The 16,107-nt window shown below is 58.7% G+C and overlaps 1 protein-coding gene across 1 annotated transcript; it reads right to left on the reverse strand.

Annotated features, from left to right (window-relative positions):
* Positions 1-556: 556 nt before the first annotated feature.
* Positions 557-12,150, reverse strand: ST8SIA3 (ST8 alpha-N-acetyl-neuraminide alpha-2,8-sialyltransferase 3). Its single transcript, XM_054810464.1, has 4 exons — positions 11,796-12,150; positions 10,569-10,691; positions 7,909-8,466; positions 557-7,185 (listed from the first exon to the last, which is right to left on the reverse strand). Exons 1-4 carry the CDS (start codon positions 11,972-11,974, stop codon positions 6,903-6,905), a joined length of 1,143 nt encoding a protein of 380 aa, XP_054666439.1. The 5' UTR covers positions 11,975-12,150; the 3' UTR covers positions 557-6,902.
* Between the last annotated feature and the right edge of the window lie 3,957 nt (positions 12,151-16,107).

Raw genomic sequence — 16,107 nt, forward strand, 5'->3', positions numbered from 1 at the left:
GATGTGGGGCTGGGAATGAGGGATGTGGGGCTGGAACTAAGGGATGCAGGGCTGGGGCTAAGGGATGCGGGGCTGGGAACGTGAGAAGCGAGTGAGCCCGGCTGGGCGGATGTTGGGGTGTGCCCCAACCGGGGCCCTCCCTGGAGATCCGTATGCCAGGCACGGGGCTGAGCAAAGCACACGCCATGTCGTCCCGGAGCGTCCGTCACGGGTGTCCCGAGGGGAGCCACCAGCGGGGTCTGGCACCAAAACCTCTCTCACGAGTGACTCCTGTTAGTCCAGCACCCGAAATAAAACGTGGGCTGCACGAAGCCGCGCTCGTATTTTGCTAGGGTGGAGTCTCCGTGGCACGCGTTCATGCACCCTGAGCACGTTTCCAACCCCACAGCGTAGCCTTTAAAAGACAGAAAGCTTTTTGATGCAACCGATGCTCTGGTGCTCAGCAGAGTGTGCCCACAGCGCAGAAACCCTCCCGGTGCAGGCCCGTCACGATCACGGGCAGTGAGCAGCTCAGGAAATGATAAGGAAGAAGCGGACACAGCTGAGCTTTACAGACTTTCAATGCACAATAAAACATTTTATTTAAAAACAACGCATTCAAGATTGTGTTTTGGCACATGAGTCGATGTCGCAGGCACATTCACACCAAAGAATCACATTGCTGAGCGATCCCAAACGAATCGGCGCGTTGTTCTCCACAAACGAGGCTCGTGACGAGGATGCGGTGCTCCGCCACGAGAAGGGCCGGGGCGCTGCTCGCCAGCGTGCCCACGTCTTTACAGGCACGCCGTGCCGTGCTGGCGTGCTCGGGCCTCGGCGCTGGAGCCACGTCTGGTACGAAGCACGCCAGCCCGCGGGCCCGATCCTGGCCCCTCTGGCGCCACAGGGGCTCGCTCTCGGCGGGAGCAGCTTCGCTTGCAACGTCTGCGGCTTTGCCGTTCACCTGAGACTGTGCCCTGGCCCTTTACGGACATTAGCCATTTAAAAATAAATAATGCTTTTAGTATGGCCGTTAAATAATGAATCCTTTATTACAATTATGGCATTTTTTTTTCCTTTTTTAAAATATTTATCTTTTTTTATTGAAAACAACTCCATCAGGCATTGAACTGTATAGCCATTAGAATAAAGACACATTCATTTACAGAAAACCTGCTTTTTTTCTAAACAATCTGGTTTTGCAACCTCCATTCACAGTTAGTTATATTTCACAAACGCTTGCTTTTTGGTATACTCCACAATTAAAACCGGTAGCCAGAATGACTTTGTTTTCATGGATCGTGCTACCATTCACTGAAGAGATGCAAGCAACGCAAATACAAACCCGAGATGTCTAAAAGAAGGGAAGGTAACACACGTATTTCCACTCCTATGTACACCCCCTCTTCACAGCCCTGCCCGGCGGCCCGCTCCCCCCGACCGCAGCGCACAGCCCCGAGCCCCCGGTGACGGTCCCTGCCGCAGCCGCGGGCCCTCAGCGCCCATCCCGTCGGGCCGGAGCGGGACGCGGCTGCCGCTCGCCTCGGGCTGCCCGCAGCGTGTGGGACGCTGTCCTCCAGCCCAGGCGAGCGGGCCCGCGGCCCGCCGGACCCTTCCCCGGCCTTCTCTTGATTTTGTGAACTAAAATGTTTCGCGCTGACCAATATCGATCGCGTCGCGTCGCGCGCACTTTCATGGAGCTATATTCGCTCGTCCAGACGTTCAGTAACGGTAGCGCGCGCTTCCCCTGAGCCACCGGAATTCATTTCGGTGGGCAGAGGCGGGAAGCTTTTGGGCCAGGCCCAGGGGAGGAAGAGCCCAGGCGAGGAGGTACCGAATCGGGCCGGGGGGGAGCAGATGACCAGAAAGGCATCTCCTGCCCCGGGGAGCCTCTCCCCCTCAGCTGCCGCCTTCTCCGCACCCCTCGGTCCTCCTCTCTCCGTCAGACCCCACCACACCCCATCGCCTTCCCCCCGCATCGCGGCAGCCCCCCGCGGGCTTCTCCGAGGGCCCCTCCGAGCTGAGGGACGCCAGCAGCCAGCGCCCCGGTCTCCTGCCCGGCACCCAGCGCTGGCCTCCCCCGGCTCACGGGGAGACCCCATTTGCCGCAGTCCCAGACCCTTGGGTGCCGTCTGCCCGGCGCGGTGAGGCGAGGCCAAGCCTAGACCTGTCGGTGCAAACACGGGGGGGGGTGTGTGTGTGTGGGGGGGTCACCCCGCTGTGCCCCTAACGCGAGGTCCTGCAGAGACCAGCCTGACGTGGGGCCGTGGGAAAGAGCCCCGTCTGACCGCGGGGCACCGGGAGGGTCCTTCCCTGCGCGGGGAGCGGAGCCCACCCTGGGCCGCGGCTGGCACGAGCCGCCCTTCCCCGCCGGGCTCTCTATAAAAGCAGAATTCGAAGAGCATCTAAGAAAACAGGCGAAAACAAAAGATGCGCGTTTTAAGACGGTTTTCCACATTGCTACAGCTTGGACAAAAAATATTGATACTAAGAAGCAATTTACTTTGGGCTGCATTGCGCCATTGATTTTGGGGCAGAACTCCCCATTAAAATCAATGATTCTGAAATGTTCAATGTGGTTCTGAAAAATCGATGGGGAGTTTTGCTTAAAAATCAATGATATAATATGGCGCTCTGTCAATAATTTTTCCGTATTCCCATTTCCGAATATTTGCAGGCGTTTTCGTGCTTCCTCCTCTGCTCTGGGTGCCTCTTTGTGCCTCTGGAAAGTTCCAGCTGTGCTGCCAGGGCCGTTCCCGGCACCCACGGCGGGTCCTGTCCCTCTCCGGGGGCGGAGGGGGCTGCAGGGCACTGGGGCTCTCCCCAGAGACCCCCCGGCGGGGTCTGCTGCCTTCAGCCGTAACAGGGCCCGGCTGACAGACACATCCCGTTTGCTTAAACCAAGCCAGATCAAATTAAGGTACCGTGCGCCGAAGCACCCTTCCGTGGTGCTGCGCCCCCGGTGCTCCCTGGGGTTGGGGGTGAGCGGGGCGTCGCAGAGCTCCCGTGCAGCCGTGGGAACCGGGCCGGGGGCGCGAGTTGGGGGAGGGAGCAGAAATTCCAGCCGTGGGCAATTTCCCCGAGTTTTCTTGTGATTAGGAAGGGAAATAAAAGTTACAGAAATCAATTATGAAAAATTAAAAAACTACCCTGGGGCAATTCAGGCTTTCGGTTTCAGTTTCTAATTTTTACATTTTCCCTTCTCTCCCGGATGCCCTAAAGCAGTGGTTTGAGCAGAGGGAAGATGTGCAGTGCTCAGGACCGAGGCCCTCGGGCACGCCAGAGCTGACACTTGCCTCGTCCCGCACGGGCTCTCGGGCAGCGGCCGGACGCCGCCGGGCTGTGCCAACCAGCTCCACACGAGCTTTGCCGCTCGGGTGCCGCAGCCACGCAAACCCTTGCAGCGTCCTCAGCTTCTGCTGCCGGCCCTCCCCGGGGACGCGGGGGATGGGGCAGCCTGTCCCATGCAGCTTCCCAGCATTGCACAGCTCCCCCCGGGATGGTTTGACTCCGGAGACTGCCACGTCCGCGTTTCGCTATGCAGTTACGCGGCAGGTCCATCTGTTTCCGTGCCGGCCGGGTAACATCCAGTGCCCTGCTCCACGAGCGGTCCCGCTGCCGTCAGGGGAGAAGGCACGCGGAGCTGCAGCTGGACCAGAGCAAGGTCTCGCCCCGGGGCTGAGCATCCCCGTTGCAAAAAGGGCCTCCGGGAGACGCAGGAGGTGCACGGACAGACACACGCTTGTTTAGGCTAACGAGCGTTTACTTGCGACTACGTGTAATTTAAAGTAGTTACGCCACGGAAACGCCGTGCGGCAGCCGGGCAAGAGCTGCCAGGGCAATGCCCCGCTGGGAGCCGGCAGCCCAGAACGGGGCAGCGCACGGCGGCCCCCGCGGTCAGGCAAAGGATAACGGGGGGCGTTTCTTTCGGTTGCTGAGTAAAGATGATCACTCCCTACAGGAAACTGATAACCTGCCTCTTACTAGAAATACCCGGCATTCGCCAGGAGCCAGACGGCGTCCCTTGGGGTTCGGGGTGGCCCTTCTCCCCCAAACCCCAGCCCCGGTGGGCTCTTTGCCGAGCTCCCGGCCGCTGGGCGCCCCTTCAGCCGTGCACCTCAGCGGCCTGCAAAGCGACCCGCCTGCCTTAGCGAGCACGCAGCTGCCGTCCAGCCCAACAGGAAACGATAGCCGAGATGATTAACGACTGCCCTTCATTAACAACCAGTGCAGAACTCTCCCTTCCCTGGGCAATGTCTCTTCTGGGGTAAAACCAACCCGCACACTCCAGCACTCGGGGAAGGTTTCCCGCGGGACTCGGTCGGGGCTGGTGCTGCCTGGCTGCTCCCGGCCCCGGCAGCTCCCCGCGGTCCGGGCGTCCGGCAGCGTGGCGGCACGGCCGCTCGCAGGCAGTGCTCTCCACCGAGCCCCTCGCGCCCGTCCCCGCGCTCCTGCCGGCCGCCCCACGGCTCGCGGGCAGGGCTGCCCGTCCGCGGGTGCAATCCCGCAAACTCGCAGAGGTGGGGAGGACTTGGTCCTTCCCCCAAGGGAGGCAGCTGCGAGCGATGGGGACAGCCTGTCCCCGCGCTCGCCGTGGTCCGCGCCCAGCACAGCCAAACTGCTCCTGGCCCGGGCCCTCACGCGCGACGACGACACAACGAACACGTGATAATATCAAGAACAACTCATACGGCACCATATGGCATAAGACACCACCATCACTGCACGACTACGTCTTCATAATAACAGTTGCTAGAGGTCGTACTCTGCTGTGGGAACGGCGATGAGCGCGGGACCGACACGACAGCACGGAGAGCCAGAGCCCCGGGAACGCTGAGCCAGGTTGAAACAGCCGAGCGGGGAAGCGCCGCGGCTCCCTGCAGGGCCGGGTCTGTGCGTGGGGGACACCCCTCCGCAGCGCACCCCAGCCCCGGACAGCCTTGGGAAAAGCAAAAGCCAGAAAATGTGGGATAATTAAAATGGGGGGGAGAGCCTCCGGCTCCCCTTCCACACGGGGCACGGGAGAGGGGGGGGCACGGCTTCGGGGGCCGGCAGAGCTGCGGTGCCGCAGCGGGGCAGCGGCGGGCACCGGGAGATGCTCCAGGCCGCTCAGGCTTGGTGTGGTACTCGAGATCTCCTTCCTCACCTCCTGTGCCCGCTTGGAGGTAAAGAGGCTGAGAAAAATTAAAATGTGCCATTTTAAAGTACAATTTTAAATTGGATTTTGCGTCCGTTCAGTGTGTAGTCAGTTCTCGGCATCACACAGAACGGCAGAAAAATGTTAAAATACTTGTAAAAGCATATTGTCGTCATAAGAAACCCAGTTATTTTACAGGCTCCTCTATCCTGAGACATAACGGCCAGCACTCTCAAACCGTGCGTGACCCTAGGGTTTGTCCCTCCACAGGCAGCCTGATTTTCATCGGTGCTGGGGAAGCCGTGCCCGACTGCCTGGGACGGCAGCTGGTGGCTGGAAACGGGGCCGCTGACCCAGCCGGCTGAGCCTGGACTTAGAGCTGTAAAAGGGGAAATCTGGTAACTGTATTTCCTCCTCCCTCCTGCCGCGCTCGCTTCCCTGTAAACCCCACTTTTAGAAATCCCGGTGCCTGGCTCCCGGCGCTGCCCGGCCAGCCGGTGCCTGCCCAGCCAGCCCTGCCTGCGGAGCCGGGGGCCGGGCACCCCTCGCCAGACCGCCGCGGGTCGCGGCAGGGGGACGACCGGAGCCTCGCTGACCCCAGGGGCCGGCCGGCCCGTCTGCCCCGTCGCCGTTAGTTGGGCTAACGAAGGCTCTGACTGCTCCCTACAGACCGGCATCGCTGGGCGATACGCCCCACTGCCACCGCGGGACGGACGGACGGAAACGCAGAGAGTGCCTACGTCCGGTACCGCCGCTCCTTGCCCCACAGCACCCTGGGGTGCAGCCCGTGGCGGGGCCACGCATGCAGGGAGGGGGCAACGAGGAGCGCCGGCGGGCTCCGTGGGTGCAAAGGGATGGGCGGGAGCCCCGGTGCTCCTCGCTCGGGGGATCGTCCTGCCAAAGAACCCCCTGTCGTCGGAGGGTGCGGAGAGCAGGCGCAGAGAGAGGTGCGCCCGCACCGGGGCTTGGGGCTCTTCGCACCCAACACATCTCTGGAGAAACCTAATTCCGTTCCTTGTGGTGGCTGAACTTGAAAATCAAAGGAGCAAATAGCGTCACACGGGTGGGGGCGACCACGGTTCAGCCTGGCTAATTTGGACTGGGCTTTGGCCCAAGGTGAAGTAAATCGCTGAAGTATTCTGAGAGCAATATAAACGCCTAGCTAAGGTACAAGCTATGTTGTGATCACCTCCTTCACGGTGTTCTTTACGAAAGGTAAAACTCAGTAAATATGAAAATATGCAGGCGGTGGAAACGAGGATCCACGCCGAAGAACTTGCAGGTGACGAAGAACTGGAATTCAGAGCGGCTTTCTCGATCGGCCACGGCACTAAATGTTTGCTGAGCTATTGATAGCAACATATACAAAATAAGCAAAACCTCTGAAAATTAGCATTTCTAGTTCTAATTGGGAAGGAACAATAAAATTAAGAGATTTAGGGCATTTAGGGGAATGCTAAAATATGAACATATCTTAAAACATACTTAGTGGCATATTTATAAATGCAAAATATTTCAACTTTGCTGCTGCATGAACAGCATCCACAGAATTTGATAAATGCTTCTGCACTGCTAAATATGCTTAAACCCTTTGATGAGCAGCGACAAGGGTGACTAAAAAGCATCTTTATATTATGCAAAATATTTTAGAGTGGGGTTTTGTTGGGTTTTTTTTTTTTTTTTTTTTTTTTTTTTTTTTTTTTTTTTTAGAATTATATCTGAAGAATGTTTAATTCGGTTTTGGGCACTTTTTAGACAATCATTTGGCACTTTGAGATTTAGGTTCTTAGGCACAATGCGACAAGGTGAGTTTGGCCAGTCCTTCACCGTGCATCCTGTAGAGCAGCTGGAACTCTGCAGGCAGCTGGTGGGACTCCTGCCACTTGGTCGTGAACTTTGTTCCCTTCTTATCATAGTAGTGGTACGGGAGGTCCTCCCTCGTGTGGGGGTCGAACCCGAAGGGCCAGAATCCGTACAGGTGAATCTCTTCACATATGGCAGAAGCGAGGGTATACATGAGAATACCTGTGCTCAGCCGCTTGGGTGACAAGTGTTTGTTCTTCCAGTACCTGCGAAAAAAACAAAGGCACGGTAGTCTGGGGTGCAAGTAGTGCCCCAGGTTTGCTGGAAGGGAGAAAAGGTGCTGCCTGGAGAGCATCGGGGCTGACAGCCCGCAGAAGGCCCAGACTGCTCTTCAGGTCAGTCCGCAACGGCCGGGAGCGCAAAGCAACCTTAGCAGCACCCCGCTCGAGAGGCTCTTGTGGTCCCCTTCAGCACGTTGCTGGGTTTGAACCGGGAGAGGTAGTGCCTTACCCAGAAAAGTACGATTCACTGGCTCCCGTCCCACCTGCATTGGCTAAAGAGGCGGCAACCTCATCCTCCTTTGATTTATCGCAGCTTTCCTTGGAGCACGCTGCCGCTGCCTGTCAGCATCCCTATTTGCTAGCTGAGAGCAGCGAGCTCTTCCCTAAGCGGTGCTTTGCTCCTGCAGCATCTCCCTCCGCTCCCCTGCGCTCCCCCGGCTCTGCGGAAGCGGCGGCAGGAGCGGAGCCCGGTCACGGACCGTGCCCCGGCACCAGCAGCCAACCCACCTCTGCCGCGCCGGGTATCAGTCGGGCAGGAGATAACCGAAGTACTTCCTGAAGCAACCACAAACCGCTTTTGCTCTACAAACGAGCAGAAGCGGGTCCGGACTTGCCAGACGGTGCCTGCCAGAGCAGGCGTGAACAGAAAAACAGCGAGCGGTGTATCTGTACGGAGGGAGGGACAGGGTACGTGGCAAAAATACTCACCTGTTAACGTGCTGCATTATATTTCCCGGCCAAGCCAACTGGACCTTTAGCTGCCCCCTGTGCTCAACAAAGAAGTCAACCAGTGTTCTCGTGACCGTTGCTGACGTGTGGAAGAAAAAAGCGGGGATCCAAAGAATGGCCCCATCAAGCTTCTTCAGACTTAAAAAGAAGTTGTTGCGATCCTGAATGGTCAAAAGATTGTTGTAATACTTTTCCAGGATGCTGGGGTTGAAGGTTGTAAGGTTGGTTTTCCTTCCAACATCTTTTTGGAAAGCCTCGGTTGGAGCAAAATTGCAACGAAAAACAAAATCGGACTTATCTATTTCTTGCCCGCACTGACTCCCGGTCAGGATCCCGCTATTTCCAACCACGGCGCAGATGTTGTAATGCTTGTTCAGGATCGGCGACACGTCGGGAAGCAGCGATCTGAAGTTATTGCTGATAGAGAAAACATACTTATGGCTGGAATAATCGTAATGCATCAGCTGTCCAATCCGAACACTATTCTTGGTCAAAGAGAAATTTTTTATCACATCGACATGCTGAAGGATTTCTTGCCTAAAATAAAACAGCAAAAGAAAAGAAAACATGGAGTTATTTTTCCCCTGTTTCTGCGGTAGAGAGGTTTTCTTTCCAGCTAGACTTGCATTTTTCTATTTTTTTTTTTAATGTAGTAGTTTCCTGAGCAATGTGGTGCAATGGCTTTTAAATTAATATAAGTAGACAGGAATTACGGAGCTGAATCACCTAGAGCTCCGCTTGGCTTTCCTGACGCCAGCTAAGGATGTGTCCGTGTCTCTTGGAACAGTGTCGGGATTAAAACATTGGATTCGCTGTGTGAGTCCGGGGCGCGCAGCTCTCGGTACCCCGCCACCTTGCTGAGGGGTGGTGTGCGGCACAGTTCTGTTCGCGCTGTGACACGGGCCTGCCGGGTCGGTTTCTGCTCGCGCCCTCCGCACGCGTGTCACGCTTGGAACTGGCCCGCGGATCTTTGGTAACGATGGGTGTCATGTTTGCCACAAGGTATGGGAAGAAAACCAAGCGGTCCAGGATATTCAGTTGAATTAACGGGAGGTGATTTTTAAATACGTGCATTTTTTGTGTTCTCATTAAGACGCTTTGAATCACAAAAACAATGACAGTCGCTGTCTCCATTTATGTAAATATAATTCCTTAATGTCTTAGCTGGGCAAGCACGCCAGCATTTTCCCAAGGGTTATTAGGGATACTTAAAAACTGAACTAAACCAACCCTGCTCAGGAATTTCCTTAGCAGGGCATAAAATTAGAAAACCAATATCCCTTTATTTGCTCATGCTTATGGAAAACAAAGAACCTTTCTTCCAGCTCGCATCCTCCGATGTCTAAGCATTAATGGAGTCCCACTGGGTGCCCGAATTATGGGTTATGGCTAACGGACAAGTGCAAATCCTGGGGCATTAGCTAAATTCATCGGAGGGGTGGCACAGAGATAGACTCATGAAGGACGAGCGGTGGTGCCAGGAACGAAGCAATACTGAGGGTGGCCACGGTCACTGCGCCTGGGATGTCCCGGGGAAGGGATGGGGCAGGCAAAGCGCCATCTCCTCTCTGCGGCCCTCGGCTCCTTAGGGGCAGCGGGCAGTGCTGGCCGGCACTAGAAGGGCGTTACTCGGCCTGCTGTGATGGAGAGTGACCAGAGGGGAGGAGGGAAGCCCGAGCCCTGCCCGCCAGCACCGAGCGGTGCAGCGGCCCCATCCTGGCTCTGGCAGGCCACAGAGCCGACGGGCCTGGGTGGCTGCTTCTCAGGCGGGAGAGTCACAAGACGGTGTCTGAAACAGCAGGCATCTGTCAGCACAAAATCACAGTCCAAGATGGGAGTAGCTATCTTAAATGGACAAATGTTTTTATTTTCTTTTATAGAAATTTTTAATATATATATATAAAAGAAAAAATATATAAAGTGTATAAAGTATATTATATATATCAGTAAAGCAAATAAATAAAAGAGGCTGGCCAGACACCACCAAGTTCACACCACAGTGAGAAAACTGAAAGCACATTCTACTTCCCATGAAGTACGGAGCAGCTTCGAGGAAGCTGAAGGAACCGAGAAACCCTTTCCGCTGCCACAGAGCAGGAAGGTCGGTGCAACCCGCAGCGAGGAGGCAGAAGGGGACCACAAGGAGGGTGCCCCCATCCGAACCCCGCTCTCTGCCCGCCCCTCAGCCGCAGGAAGAAGGCGGCAGAGCAGCACTGCACCCGCTCACAGCTGCCGTTAGCTGGGAAGTTTAGCTGGGCGTGCTTTGGCCTCCATGAATGCGGTATTTCGTGGCTGTTACGGTCCGATTCGTTTCAAGTTTTAAAACCCCAGCCATTTATCTTGAAGTAATGACAATTTCACTTGCACCTCGGGAAACTGGGTCACATTCTGTTTGGTAAAATAACGTGTGTTGCAGCTTGGTGTCCTGCTTTGAAATAATCAATTCTTCCAAGATAGCTGTAACCATCTGGGGAAATGCTCTGATTCAGCCTTTGTCTCTTATCGCTGGCAAATTACTCAGAGCTCCGAGTATTTAGCAGCCCCTGATTGTATTTTCTTAAATCCTGGGGGGGGAAGGGGACAGCCCCGGGGAGCGCGAGGAGGAAAGATGTGGGCGCAGCGCCCTGCCGCAGGCTCACCTCTGATGTGCGAACGCGGTCCGGTTGAAGGCCCACTTGGAGGGCTTCTCCTGCAGCTCGTGGCTCAGGGAGTTCGTAATGGGGACAAACGAGGGGTCCAGGAACTTCAGCGCGAACTGGGACCTGGGAAGGAGCGCACAGACCCACGCAGACACAGGCACACCCCCACGTAGACACACCCCCCCACACACAGACACACACCCACGCAGACACACGCGGACACACACAAACACGCAGACACACACGCAGACACACGCAGACACAGACACACACACACAGACACACACGCAGACACACGCAGACACACACACACACACACACAGACCCGCAGCCCGTTACTGGCCGTGCCCGGCCCGACCCCCGTGTCGGCCGGTATCAGCACCGCGGACAGCGCCCGCCGCACCGCTCCCCGCCGGGCTGTGCCGGGCTGTGCCGGGCCGGTACCGGGCTGTGCCGGGCTGTACCGGGCTGTGCCGGGCTGTACCGGGCCGGTACCGGGCTGTACCGGGCTGTGCCGGGCTGTGCCGGGCCGGTGCCGGGCCGGTACCGGGCTGTACCGGGCTGTGCCGGGCTGTGCCGGGCCGGTACCGCGCTGTGCCGGGCTGTGCCGGGCCGATACCGGGATGTGCCGGGCCGGGCCGGGTCGGGATGTACCGCGTTGTGCCGGGCCGTGCTGGGCCCTACCGGGCCCTACCGGGCTGTGCCGGGCCATGCCGGGCCGATACCGGGCCGTGCCATCCCGGGCTGTGCCGGGCCGTGCCGGGCCGGGTGGCGTGGGGCCGTTCCCCGCCTTTCAGCACCCCCGGGGCACTGCGGTTCCCACGCCCGGCCCACTTCCCCCCCCCCCCCCGGTACCGCGGTCCCCCGGGGGACCCTCCCGCTCCCCGCCGGCCCGGGGCACCCCCGCGGGGCGCGGAGCACGGCCGGGGCTGGCGGCGGGGGCAGGCTGCCGGGCGCGGGGGGAGCCGCATCCCCGCTGCGGGCCAGGGGCTGCGCCGAGCGCTCGGGCCGCGGCCGCGGGGCCTTCCCGGGCCCTCCGAGCCGGGTCTCCCCGGGAACAGCACGGGAGGCAGCGGGGCCGGCGGGGGGTCGGAAGGGATGGGATGGGATGGGAAGGGATGGGAAGGGATGGGATGGGAAGGGAAGGGCGGACCGCCGTCCCCGAGCCGTGCCGTGCCGTGCCCATCCAGGCCGGCCATTCCGAGCCGCGCCGGGCCGCGCCCTCACCTGAATCCCGCGTGGAACATGTACATGCGGGGCCCCCCCGGGCCGGCGGCGCGGGGCGCACCGAAGATGTTGTCCTTCTTGAGCGAGACGTAGCTGATGAGGGAGAGGATGAGCAGCGCGACGCTGAGCATCACCAGCCCCAGCACGCTGGCCACCCGCACCATCTTGCAGCTCCTCATGCCGGGAGGCGGCCCCGCGGCTGGGCGTGTGCGGGGGGGGCTGCCGCGGGGCTACATGGGGGGCGGCGGGCGCGGGACGGCGGCGGGGACGGGGCCGGCACCGCCGGCAGCAGCAGAGAAAATGGAGGGACCGAGCGGCGGCGCGATGAAATGGCAGCCGGGAGCGGCCGCCCCGCCGTCCCGGCCCCCGCAACCCCGGTAGCGCCGCCGTGCCCCCCCGCCACCCCCCCGGCGTGCCCCCCGACAGCCCCTGTGTGCACCCCGACAGCCCCTGTGCCACCCCAGCAGCCCCGGTACCCCACCGACAGCCCCGGTACCCCCCCGACAGCCCTGCTGTACCCCCCCGACAGCCCCAGCGTGCCCCCCCAGTCCCAGGCTTCGTCCGCAACAGCTCCGGGGGTCCTCCCCAGCAGCGCCGGGTCACGACTTGGCATCCCTCATGTGCCCACCCTGACATCCCCAAGGTGCCCCGACAGCCCTGGGGTGCCCAGCAGTGACCCCCCCCCCAAAAGACCGGTGGCAGCCCCAGTGCCCCCCTGACAGCCCCAGTGCCCCCCGAGCCCTGTGGGCGCATGCGGGGGCTGAGCGTGGCTGCAAGGGAGCCAGGGCTGCTTGGGACCCTGCGCCTTCGCTGGGGGACCAGTATCTGGGTGGGTGCACAACGTCGCCCGCTCCCCAGCACAGGGCCACGGGGCTGCGGCATTTCCCTGTTAACGCTATAGATCACCATATGGCACGTACAGCACTGCGAGAGTCTATGCCACAGCCTGCGCCTGGGCGATGCAAAACCTGAAGCTGGCTCAGGAGACCCCTCGATCTTTAAAAGCCTGGTGTCAGGGCACGCTACCACCTGAAAGAACCCTACCGGTAATTAAACTGCCCCATAAATCACACAGTAAATTTCATGTGAACTCCAAGAGAGCCTGACTTCTGTAATCTGAGGAACGTCTCTTATGAACATGACTTCTGCATGCCGCAATACTTTCAGTGTTTCTTCAAGCTACCTTTTTTTTCCTTATAAAGCTCGCCCCCATAGACAGCTCTGCCTCTGAGCCCTGAGTTCACAGAAGTGCCTTATAAATAATAAATACTGTCTTTGTAGCACCATCCTTGCTCTGGGCTATATCCTACAAGCTCTCCATGCATGAAGCTCTCTTTGAAGAGGAGGAACATGAGGAGCTTGCAGGGTTGGGTTTTACGTCACAGCGTGGTTCTTCAGCCTTCGGTGCGAGTTTGGCCTGAGTACAGCCCGGAGGTCTATATCCCGTTCATGTGGGATACTTGTGGCTTTGGTGGGGAGAGAAATGGATGGAATGTAGGAAATAACACTGTTTTGACACAGGAGATACAGGTGTTTTACATGACTCTTTACATGGTTTCTGTTGTCGTCCACCCAGTGCTTGGTATCCCCAGCTTCGGCACGTCCACCCGGGTGACCCAGGATATACCATCCACAACCTTTTGCCTTTAGATAATTTGGAAATCAATTCTATAATACTTAACATTGTCTTGCGCAGTTTCTGACCCTGTGTCCTGGGGCTGGGTATAAACCCCTCCGTAAGACTGTACGGCCCTCGCGCCATACACCTTTCCGCTTTTCTGGCGCTCCTCAGGCAGAAGAACTCCCAGCCGTTGGGTTTCGTACAAAACTCCCGAGCGCCCGTGTGAAAGTTCATGAGAGAGCAGCGCGTTTATAGCCCACAGGGACGAGCAAGGCTTCTCCCCTCCTGCGGCTGGCCCTGCCGCGTCCCGGAGCACTCGAAATGTGTTGCCCGGCGGTCGGGCACAGGCTGTGAGTGGGTCGGGGGCTTTTCATCACCAGTGGTTGAGCAGCATGGGGAGGCTACGCACCGTCCTGGTGGCCCTGCCAGGACACGCTGCCTAGGCGGAGCTTTGATGCTCGGAGAGGGATGTGTTGGCAATGGCAGGACTGCGGGAGGAGTAGCAGCGCTCCCGTGTCACCGCTGCTGGGGACGGCTCGGCCGGAACAGCCCGGAGCCGGAGGAAGGAGGTCGATGGCACGCCAACCCCGGCTTTGCATCCGCTTTGCCCTCGGTCCTGCCCAGTCTCTCCGGTGCAAATGAGATCCGAGAGGGCATTGGCAAGAAATGTTTAAAAGCAGCCGCTCTCCTTTTGACCCCGTCGTGCGCCCCAGCCCCGGCAGCGCCGTCCCCGGTGCCTGCGCACGCCAACAAGTTGCAGTGGAAACAAAGGCAGTTCTTGCTTCAGATTCTTCAGAGATAGCAATATGTCAGGAGCCCCTGGAGAGGCTGAAAGTAAATGAATCAGTGCTAGAAAGTGAAGGATATCATCCGCGCTGAATGGTGAAAAGGAGTCCTGAACAGTATCTTCATTGATTTTCCTGTAATTGACACAGAAGCTCGGCTCGCCGGAGGCTGCGGGCGAGAGGAGTGGGGAGGCCCAGGTACAGAGCTCCCTGCCCCGCATCCTGGGAACGCTTCTCCTCAATTAGCTGGCTTATTTTTTGTGCGAAGCTGTGCAAGAGGCGGTGGGTTGGGAAGCCGGCGTTTTCACTATTCACAGGGTGTTTTGCAAGCTGCGTTGAAGACAAGGGGCAGAGGAGGACGTGTCCCGTGCCTTCACGTCACCAGCTGCTTCCCGCCACCCCTGCAGGAGCGGTGAAAGCCCCGGCGTGCAGGTTACACCGAGTCCTTGGCTGGCGATAAACCCCCGTCCTTTAGTGAGCGTGTTTGCTAGAAAATACAACGGTGGCACACAGCAGGGACTTTGTAGGAATGACTCTTTAGATTGTATTTGAGGCTCTCCAAGGAGGAATGTGCTCTCATGTGAAACCTCTCCCCCTGCGGCTGCAGTGCCCCAGCGGAGGTGACAGACCTGCTCCCCGGGCGCTCGATGGGCACCCTGCCCCGCCGGCCGGCACCCGGGCAGGGGACGTCTGAAAGGAGATGTCACCGCCGGCCCAGAGCGACTTGCAGTCAGGGGCGAGCGCTCTTTCCAGTGGCTCTGACGCGCTGTGCGTGCTTGGCCCCGACGAGGCGGTGCTGGGTTGCCCTGCAGCCGACGCGTGCCTGGCCAGCGCTGGATGGAGTGTTCCTCCAGACCTCTTTCAAGTCACGACGAAATCAAATCTGCTGCAGCAAAACCCAACCCGGCCACGACTTCCCTCCCGAAGGAGGAGGGCGGCTGGCGGGGCTGGCAGCGCAGACCTCCTGCGGCCACCCCGGGCAGGCAGGGCTGGCACCGCCGGCGCAGCCCCGGGGCTGCTTGTGGTAATGAGAAATGGAGCCTGCGGTGGGTGCGGAGAGCTGGGCTTGGGAGAGGCTCCGGCTGTGACCGGGAGCGGCGTTAGCATCGTGCCCGGGGCAGCTGCCAGGGAGCGGTGGTGCTGGGCAGGGCAGGAGGACCAGCCCCAAGGTCCCCCCCAGCCATTTGCCCGGTTGGCGATAAGAAAACACCCTCCAGCAGATGGATGTGACGGGACTTTTACCCACGTTGGAAAAGAAATGTGTTTGAAACAGGGACGGGGATTCAACCAGCCGGAGCAGAGGAGGGATGGCGTTTCAGCGGAGGAGAGGCGCAGCTGCATCACATGAAAGAAGCCAGGAGCATCGGTTCGCTTTCAAGCCCGACCGAGGAAACACCCGTTGGGTCGGGTGGGCGCTTAGGAAAGGTTCCCACTTTTTGCCTTATTCATGGAAATGGGACACGGTCTTTTTAACTCTACAGGCAAGTCGTGCTTTGAAGATTTACCCCCACCGAAATCAACCTTTTCCAGGCTATCTTTGTGGCTCCCTTCCCTCCTTTGAAGCTGGTGTTTAGGGTCTCCAAGCATAAGGGGGTCTCGGTCTGACCGACTGCACCCAAAATAGTTTTAAAGTCTCTTTTAAACCAGGTGCTTGTCAGCCTGCTGGTGTGTGAAGCTCTGTGAATTTATGACGAGAAGCATTCTCCCTCCTCAACCGCGTTTAGCAGCCAAGGCTGCTGGTTTGCCGCGTCTGCACTTGTACTGCAAATGCGTTCCCCGGGGAAGGTGGTGAGGAGCGAGCCACCTGCGGCTCCCGTCACGCTGCCGTGCTAACGAACCACCCCCTCCCCAAGTCTTCAAGCAGTTGCAGCAGCCCACAGAGGCAGGAGCCAGCTGCAAAGAGAGC

Source organism: Grus americana, chromosome Z, assembly GCF_028858705.1.
Source record: "Grus americana isolate bGruAme1 chromosome Z, bGruAme1.mat, whole genome shotgun sequence".
Classification (NCBI taxonomy): Eukaryota; Metazoa; Chordata; class Aves; order Gruiformes; family Gruidae; genus Grus; species Grus americana.